We start from the raw sequence: 9,387 nt of genomic DNA on the forward strand, positions 1-9,387 counted from the left end.
TTCTTGGCTTCTTACTATGTTCATCAGTCATTGCTGGATATAGGTGTTTAAGACTAAAGTGTTTTAGGCTGCGGCTAGTTGGTGCCCATCTTCAGCTTCCAGAGCATTCCAACACTGGCTGCATGAGAGTCTTGCAGCATGTTTGTTTAGTCATGCAGCAAACCGAGAACAGTGTACTTGGCACACCTGGCAGCTGAGTGGACAAACTTGTAACTCTGGAGGCAAAATCACAAGCTTGCAAAGGTTTCAGCTTCTCACAGCCCTCGCAAACTGTCTCCTGAGTGGCACTTAAACACTCCTAACTATGAGTTTCTCTTTAAAAGCTATTCACAAAACCACTAAGAATGCAACTATCTGCACTGTGAGAAAGGGGGAGGTTACAAATGCAAAGCATTTATTAGAGGGGTCAAACCCAAATGGACAAGCAATCGGCAATCAAAACAAGAGGAACAAGCAAATAGAGTAAACAGGCACCCATAAAAACAACCATAAAACCCACAAAAACTAAACACAGGATACAAAGTTTCGGAACTTCAATTATCAAGAAGGCAAGACTTTGATACGAAAACTGATGTTATAAAAGCAATGAGTCAATGGGGAAGCTGTGTGAATGAGATGAATGAGTATTCTGGTGATGGGGCCCTCTGGTGGTGGGGGGTGGAATTGTCAGGTGAGACCAAGACACAGAATTTGAAGCATGGCATGCTTCATGAGTCAGTGTCTACAGAAAGAGGTACACTAATAAAAAAAATCCCAAAGCATGATGACAAAAAAAATGTTTACAGTGTCGAATATATTTTCTGGAAATTCAGCATAGCCTATACATGTGTAACGACGGGATTTGTATTTTTATGCCCATTTAATTAAAATATTGACATTCGCAGTACATACTAGCTACATGTGGCCAAGTAGCGGAGAGTTGCATAAACATCTGCATCAGGAGTGCTCCAACCCCATAATCATTAGAATAATTCCTCATTCAACACAATACGTTTCTTAAGCTTGTTGTCATTAATTACATCAAAAATAGAAACTAGAATGCACCATTAATTGTAGCCATTCAGGATTTAGGATTGTTGGTAACACAGTCTTTGTGACTTGGGACTGACTCTGGAGTTTTCACAGGTTTAGGACTTGCTTTTAGTTATGAGTAGGTTACATTTACCCTTAATCTGATTTGTTAATATGACTCTTGGACAAACACATAAGGCGTTAGTGTCTATTCATGAACTGAATTGCAGACAAACAGCCCCATCTAGCTGTGAAAAAAGGTTAATAGACAGATAGCTCATAAGGTGTACACCTTTCATTCCAGCCGTTTCCCCTTTTTGCAGTTAAATGTGTGCCATGTAAGAAATATATATTTTTTTTATAAAGAACTAATGCAATCACTCCCTTGCTCATGTGCATGCTTGAAGTATGAAGAAGAATGATTCTGGTCATGTGATCAGCTACATCACCCATGTAAAACTGAAGAAAAAAGCATTCTTTTTTTTCTCATTTTTATTTTTGTTTGTTTTGTTAATGAGGCAAAATGAGACAAATTGTTTGTCCTGCCAGCTTCTGAGCCTTATCACAGAGCTAAAAAAAAGAAAATGCTGGGTTGGGTTTTAACAGATAATATGATTATATGTTGCTAATGTGTAGATCAATGAAAATGCCAAGCTTTAAATAAATCTGAAAAATAGCACACTTTTTTAATCAGTTGTATGATTTTATTATACAGGAAACCATGACACACAGGCCAAAGGGAATAATTTATAATCAGCAGATGAAAGAGGACAGGAGACGTCTCAGTGGTGGTGTTTCTGCTGAAACTGGCGTCCGCAGTAACCACACGTACCCACTTTGGTCACTTTGTCCTGTGAAAGCACACATTAATGTATTAACTTTACTATTAAAAGTAATGTATCGTTTAACATTTCATAGATTTCTTGCAAACGTGTTTATTTAGAGCACTGCTTGATTACCAGGTTGATATAAACTTTGGGATGGCCCAAAGCTCCTCCACCTCCATCACAGGACACCACTCGAGCTTCTACATCTGATACCGACTCCTCCGCAACCAGCTTTATAGCAAAATTCTGATTCACCTGCACAATAACAAAGCATACAAAGATTTCACAATACAGTAATTAACATCATATTCATCATATAAACAGAAGACAAATCTTAGAATTACCTCTTTTTGTCTCCCCACAAATCTCGCTCTTCGTACATCATTTTCATCAAAAACCTGCAGAGAAAGGAAACAGACTTTTAACATACACTCGTCCATAAATCTTTGGGTAGACTGTTTCTATGTTTCAGTGCACGCAAATCCATTCAGACAGAGAGTTTCTTCTTCTTCCATTTAATTTGGCTTTGTAATGAAAATATGTGATCAAAGTAATATTTGAGAGTAATTAGATCTATACAGGGTGCATACAGAAATTACAGCAGCGTAACACACTCGTTATCAGCCTTCTTCCGCATACATGAGCTCACAGATGCTGATGATTGGCTAGTGCTGCTCTGATTGACAGGAGAGAGAAAGTATGCCCCTCCTACCCAGAGAACATCGACAATTTTGCTCTCTTGGACTCCTGGGCATCATCAAAATTTGAACTTACGATCTCCCAATGACAGAGAGAACGCTTTTCTATTGCGCCACTCAAGAGCCCCAGTTACAGCACTTTTAATAAATAGTCCTATAAATAAATATACACACAGACAGAAATCCAAGCTCAGGACCGGACCATGGACCCTGGAGCTGTGAGGCAGCAATTCTACTCGAGATATCCCTGACGCAACATGGTACATTCAGTCTGCTCAAGTTTGTAAATTTGGTAGTATTTGATAAAAACAATCTTCCTGTTTAATTAAAAAAAAAAATAAATGGTTAACAGATTTGTTGCATGCTCATAATGAGCCTTCATTAGCATCACAACCACTTTGATAAACACTCGGAGTTTATTTCTTCTGTTTTGTAGAAAGACGTCTTTACTCATTACTAACTTCAGTTAGTGTTTATTCACACATCATAAACGTCTGCTCCATCTACTGCAGCCGGACTAGTTTCTACTTCCGACCATGCACCAAAAGTGTTTAAACACCGCAGAGTGGAATTCAATACAGCGACGGTTCAAGGTGACCTGCGTTCAGTTCTGACACACACTCATGCATTTCATTTTTTAAATGTAAATTCACATGTATTGTTTTTGTTTTCAATATACACACAGTAAAAGATGATCACAGATCCTTGAAAAAATCAGCAGAAGTTCTGAACATGACTTGTCCACTGTGTTAATGGTGAATACTTAGATGAAGAAGAAATGGCATTATTGGAACTGTCCAGTTATAGAGCTGAATTCTATCCACTCATTTCAGGAACATTTCAGCTGACTGTTTTAAGACGTATTTCCATACGACAATAGTCCACATCACTGTGTATTTTAATTAGTCGTTACAGTCCTTAGAAATTACACTGGGTCTGCTTTTAAAATGTCACACTGCGGCAAAGTTTTTGGTCTAGTAGTACACACTGCCATAAAGTAATCCATATTTATTTGGGATTTAGTTAAAGAAATATACACAGCCTGTTACAATGAGGACAATACTTTTCAGTGTGGCATGTTTGCCACGAGTAACATCACTAATTTATCAGCAGAGAATGTATTCCCTCATGCATATATTTATACAGTAATAATAATAATAATAATAATAATAATAATTATTATTATTATTATTATTTCTGAAGTTTGTCAACATTGCTCTCCCATTTCAACGCTGCCTAAAACAATCAACAATAAAAACAACAAATTAAACCACTCCTACGAAATAAGACAAAATACAAAATAAAAATATATAATTATATATATTTTAAACTCTGAAACCAAACATTATGTCCTCACTGAAACAGACATTAGCAGTAACGCCTTTCCCCACTCACATTATGACAAGCCCCGCCTTCCTATATTCCGATTGGTCATTAATACTTCACAGTAGCCAATCCCTGAGCCGAACTGTTGTTGATCATGAACTCCGAGCCAATCATTGCGCTGGAGGTGTAACTTGTCATAACTCAAATAAGGTGGGGAAAAAAATACCTAATGCTAACGTTTAGCATCACACTCAGCTGGTTTTTATAGCTTATATAAATGAATCAGACATTAATCAGCGCTACCTGTCCCGTGTGAGTGATTTTTTCTCCGTAGCTAGAAACAGGAACACTGTATCGCTGAACCGGTACCGCAGAAAGTCTTGAAGCTGTGAGGAAAGTCCTCGTATTTTTAGCGAAGGACAAGATCTTGGGAAGGAGGGCCGCCATGTTTTTCCCACAAGTCCCTGCGGGTGTAGCTTTTAGCTCTGCGGTGTGCAGTGTGTGTGGTGTTACTCTCTCCTGACACCTGCTGTTCATAAGCGGTTAAACATCTATCTATCTATCTATCTATCTATCTTTCTTTCTATCTATCTGTCTGTTTATTTGCATTCGCGTTTTTACACTTTTTTTTGCAAGCTATACAAACACAGCTAATGAAAAAATACATAAACTGTACTGTCTCTTAAAACAAGACACTATAGGTAAAGGTAATTTTTTTTCAGATTTTTAAAAAAAATATAAACAAATAATGTTGATTGCACGTTTTATTTCACTCGCGACCTTGATGTGTTAAACTCCTTAATGTGTTAAACTCCGCCCACTTTCAAAATGACGTCATGTCACAAATCCCTGGAAAGCTTTTTTCCTGATCCAGATGCCAGTTTAAGTGTCATTATGACATACAAGTCAATTTATTTATACACCTTATAAACTACTACTACTACTACTACCACTAACAACAACAACAACAACAACAACAACAATAATAATAATAGGATTTCCTTATTTTCACTTTCAAAAAACCCAAGGACACTGATACATCTCAGAACATAAACCATGCAATAACAATAAAAAATATTAAAATTTAAATTAAATAAGGAATAAAAATAATAAAACTAAAATGCGAGTTTCCAACTTGAGTGGAAACACACCAAACCAGAATCAAGATCTTTTTATAGTTTCTTCCTATATTTAGAGATCTTCTTAGTTTTCTATAGTCGATAAATTTCTATTTTCAACTTAAAAATCTCAAAATAATCTGCATTCATGATCCTTTAGATGTTTATTCATTTCCCTATTCAGAAGAATCTTCCTCTGGAATTTTTTTGGTTAAAGAAACAAACAAAAAACAAACAAAACAAACAAATAAACAAACAAACAAGTGATTCTAGCAAACTGTTTCTCTAAAAGTCTTTCTCTTGAAATGGGCTTAACAGTGAAACAACAATTTTAATGGTTTTAACATCATCAAGAGACTGATATTTGATTTGATTAGGTTTGTAAATGTACCTATATTTAATTAGATAAAGACTCACTTGGATAAATAAGTACAAATATTGGAAAGAGATTCAAACACTTGTAAGAACATCAGCAATGAGCTACGAAAAAAGACTGATTGTGATCTCTACTGTTAAAATAAAATATACCGCTATTCTCCTGTAGTGTGCGCGGACACAAATCCCAAAGAAGAAGAAGAAGAAGAAGAAGAAGAAACAGCAGAAGAAGAAGAACCGTCTCGCGCATGCGCACATCATGACTTTCTCCTCTCAAAGTCACTGACGTCACAGCGGAAGTAGTGGATTTGTGCTGAATTGAAGCATGTGTGTGTGCAGTACGGTAAAGTGGATTAACAACATATAACTGTCACAGATTTCAATTAATATACAGTTTATAGAGGACAGGTATGTGGAGTACGTTTTTTGTATAAATTCTGTTTAACTGCACTAGTTATGTGCCTAATGTTAGCTAACACAGCTAGCGAGCTAATAAACAGACACCTAGGACAAAAATGCAAAAGGATTCAGGCTCCAGTATTCAGGTGTCAGAGATGTTTTATATGATAATGTGTTTTCCAACACCAACATATCATTCATGAAAATGCTGCATTGGAATTAACTGGGATTGTATTTTATGCATTGAATATACATACTGTTAATTAGCACAACATAGGTATTGCACCTTGCTAACAATTATTGTTCCCAGAATGGTTTGAGAACAGAACTTTATAAGCCAAGGTTAGGTTGTAGTTACAAAAAATAATACCTAAAAGCAAGCTTGGCTAATGTTCCTTGTTAATTGTCATATAACCGTAAGAGAATTTTGTTTTTTAAAGTTCCCAGAAGCTCTCAGGAACAGTGTTGACAAAACCAAATGGTTACCAATAAACTGAAAATCAAATCAAACCAAAGGAGAACTTTCTGTATTTGCTGGGTAGTTCCACCTACAAGGCACATCACAGGTTTATAGTAATGCATTTACGTTATGGTTTCCATAGTAAAAGCTAAGTCACAGGTACTTGTATGGCAGATGCACATAATCTAAGACTAATAATAAAAGGATTAATAACGTTGTTATTTAACAAAGAAAAACATCACTCATATAGTGTTGCTTTCTGTCAGATTCATTTAATATTTGTGGAAGGAGTCTCCAGTGCCAGAGCTGTAACTGTAAAGCTGTAACTTTGAATTTTCCATCATGGGAAAGTCTCCAGGACAGAGGGCTTTGTGGTTTCTTAGTAACATGCCAAGCTGGATTAAATGTAACTATAAATGGATAAAAAAAAAGACAAACTGTTCTTTGAGTAATGGAAAATTGTAATTGTTGGTAAATTGATGTGAATAGAACAGAAGCTATGGAGGTTTCATGGATATTTTCTTCTTTGTACAGGTGGTGGCGCCATGGCACCTCTGTTACTCCCGTCTCTGCTCGGGTCCCTGACTCGGCAGCTCTCTCGGGCTGTGCAGTATGCGTCTGTCGCCTGTCTTCCTGCTGCTGGAGCACATCGCTGCATTTCCACCATCACCGCTGCTGTGGTTCAGGCTAGAGGAAGCTTTCAGGCCCAGCACAATCCATTCCATGCACCGTTACTCGGGCAGAACCAGCAGTTCATCGCCCTGCAGCCTTCGATGGGCATGAAAACCAAAACAGCTCTGAAGAAACGTTGTAAAGACTGCTTTTTTGTCCGTCGCCGTGGGCGACTGTATGTCTTTTGCAAGAGCCACCCGAGGCACAAACAACGGCAAGGGTGAATCTGTTCTGAAGCTTTTCTGATCACTGATTTTTCTGTAATAATAAAGTTAAGTGTGTCACTTGAATGATGAACTTGTAGACCTTTTTTTCTCTTTAGGTAGCCTTGGGTTTTAGTAAGATTTCAGTGCAGTGGTTGTCTCTTGTATTGCATTACATTCAGCAGAGAGGGTGAAGGCTACACTTTGACGTGAATGAAACCAGCTATGAAGCACACAGAAAACACTGAAGCACTTGACAGTGGTTTTCAAGTGAGACAGAATCCAAACGAGGCACAGAGCTGAGCAGTTGAAAGTTGAGGTTCTTGCTCAAGAACCCAACAATGGCTTTGTGACAGACCTGGGATTTGAAAACACAATATTCTGCTGAACTGCCCCACACAGGCTACAGTGTTCAGCATTGCCTAATGTGTGTGTCAAAGCCACCAGTTTAAGCTAAGTTAATTGTTAAGTATTCATTTAGGTATTATCCATCTATCCATTTTCTGTACTGCTTATCTTACACAGGGTCGTGGGGAGTCTGGAGCCTATGATAGCCTGGGGAAGTGATAGCTGGTGAAGTGATAGCTCAGTGGTTAAGATGTTGGACTTCTGATCGGAAGGTTGAGAGCTCAAATCCCAACACCACCAAGCTGCCACTGCTGGGCCCTTGAGCAAGGCCCTCAACTGCTCAGTTGTATAAATGAAATAATTGTAAGTGGCTCTGGGTAAAGGCGTCTGCCAAATGCCATAAATGTAAATATAATCCCAGGGAGCTTGGGGTACAAGGCGGGGGACACCCTGGACAGGGTGCCAACCCATCGCAGGGCACACACACTCACACACCCATTCACACACTACTGACAATTTAGAGATGCCAATCAGGCTACAATGCATGTCTTTGGACTGGGGGAGGAAACCCCTGAAGCACAGGGAGAACATGCAAACTCTGAGCACACAACCAAACACATAATGTTTCTCCACGGCGGGAATCTAACCACTAAGCCACTGTGCCCTCCCCATTTACGTATTATTTTCAGGTTAAACCATCAGGCACAGAATGTTTCTCCAACATTAGCATTTGGTTCCCCTTTGGTTTTAGTTTTGGGAACTGTTTCATAACGTTCTGAGGATGTTCTGTTTTCAGGGCTGTTCCTTAAACATTCAGGGAATTTATAGTTATGAATGACAAGGAGTGTTGCTTTTAGCTATTCATTTTGTAAATGCCAACTAATGTAATTTATACAACTCTTATAACCTAAGTTTTTGAAGTTTGCCAATGGTTGATTTTAGGCTTTTTTTTGTATACAAACAAATGTTTATAAGGGAAAACATTTACATAGAAATTACAATAGACAGGTCACTGTTTATTAAAAGGGAATGCGGAACTAGGCTACAGATAAAACACTCCAATTATTTAATTTGCATAATGGTATTGTCGTCTTCTAACTATGAATACATGAATGAAATGTAGAAGCAGTGATCTTGCAAGTGTTCAAACTGAAAGATTATTTGTCCTGTTGGTTTAGTATCCTGGTCTTTGCGAACAACAGCAACAACTTTGCATTTACGTCTTAGGTGTTTTCATTGATATTGGTTTAATAGTAATTTAGAATTTGTTTATTCATAATTTATATTGTGTAGAGTAGTATTTTAATCGTATTTAGTCTTAGTTAAGTGTGAGTTAATTGTTAATTTCTGTATGGTGAATATTAGCATAGGTAGCTAGCACTGTTCTCGATAGCTCCATAGGCCATACTGTATTTAGATTTTAGTTAGAAAGTTTTTTTTCTAACTAAAATCTGTAAATATCTTAAATTTATTTGTTTATTCATAATTTATATTGTGTAGAGTGGTATTTTAATCGTATTTAGTCTTAGTTAAGTGTGAGATAATTGTTAATTTCTGTATGGTGAATATTAGCATAGCTAGCACTGTTCTCAATAGCTCCATAGGCTATATTGTATTTAGATTTTAGTTAGAAAGTTAGTGGCAGTAGGCATTTATTATTTAGTACGTTTATTAATGAATCAATCCATAGTTTATAATATAAAATGCGAATGAAGTATGTACTGTGAAAGAGTGGAACTGTAAATGAAGCGTAAAAAAAAAAATCCAATATGGCGGCGTAAATGAAGTAAATAATAAATCATACAGTTTAAAAGTATGATAGAACTGTTGAAAGGATATGACAGTTTGTAATCGTTTTATTTCGAGTTTTTTGTTTTTGTTTGCTTGTTTTCATGAGGTGGAAGTATATAAGTCCACAAATAAATACAATTGTTTTATTTAAAAAAAAAT

The 9,387-nt window shown here is 37.0% G+C and overlaps 2 protein-coding genes across 4 annotated transcripts; one reads left to right on the plus strand and one right to left on the minus strand.

Moving 5' to 3' along the window:
• Nucleotides 1–1,672: 1,672 nt before the first annotated feature.
• On the minus strand, nt 1,673–4,347 carry ndufs6 (NADH:ubiquinone oxidoreductase subunit S6). Its single transcript, XM_026942327.3, has 4 exons — nt 4,166–4,347; nt 2,183–2,236; nt 1,971–2,093; nt 1,673–1,862 (listed from the first exon to the last, which is right to left on the minus strand). The coding sequence occupies exons 1-4, from the start codon at nt 4,307–4,309 to the stop codon at nt 1,794–1,796; spliced, it is 390 nt and encodes a 129-aa protein (XP_026798128.1). The 5' UTR covers nt 4,310–4,347; the 3' UTR covers nt 1,673–1,793.
• A 1,200-nt stretch (nt 4,348–5,547) lies between these two features.
• Nucleotides 5,548–7,176, plus strand: mrpl36 (mitochondrial ribosomal protein L36). 3 transcript variants are annotated; one of them, XM_026942350.3, is made up of 2 exons: nt 5,548–5,698; nt 6,749–7,176. In XM_026942350.3, the coding sequence occupies exon 2, from the start codon at nt 6,760–6,762 to the stop codon at nt 7,108–7,110; it is 351 nt and encodes a 116-aa protein (XP_026798151.2). In that variant the 5' UTR covers nt 5,548–5,698; nt 6,749–6,759; the 3' UTR covers nt 7,111–7,176. The 3 variants fall into 3 exon arrangements, with proteins under 3 accessions (XP_026798151.2, XP_034157587.2, XP_026798150.2); XM_034301696.2 differs by having other exon boundaries at nt 5,555–5,682; XM_026942349.3 differs by having other exon boundaries at nt 5,609–5,763.
• Nucleotides 7,177–9,387: the final 2,211 nt, after the last annotated feature.

The sequence above is a fragment of the Pangasianodon hypophthalmus genome, chromosome 29 (genome assembly GCF_027358585.1).
Source record: "Pangasianodon hypophthalmus isolate fPanHyp1 chromosome 29, fPanHyp1.pri, whole genome shotgun sequence".
NCBI classification, from domain to species: Eukaryota; Metazoa; Chordata; class Actinopteri; order Siluriformes; family Pangasiidae; genus Pangasianodon; species Pangasianodon hypophthalmus.

Bases quoted from the DNA above. Each gene is read 5' to 3' on its own strand.
- ndufs6 (XM_026942327.3), bottom strand. From the start codon at position 4,309: ATGGCGGCCCTCCTTCCCAAGATCTTGTCCTTCGCTAAAAATACGAGG. The intron at 2,237-4,165 runs GTAGCGCTGATT...CTTTCTCTGCAG, and splicing joins AAATCACTCACACGGGACAG to GTTTTTGATGAAAATGATGT. The intron at 2,094-2,182 runs GTAATTCTAAGA...GTTATTGTGCAG, and splicing joins TTGTGGGGAGACAAAAAGAG to GTGAATCAGAATTTTGCTAT.
- mrpl36 (XM_026942350.3), top strand. From the start codon at position 6,760: ATGGCACCTCTGTTACTCCCGTCTCTGCTCGGGTCCCTGACTCGGCAG.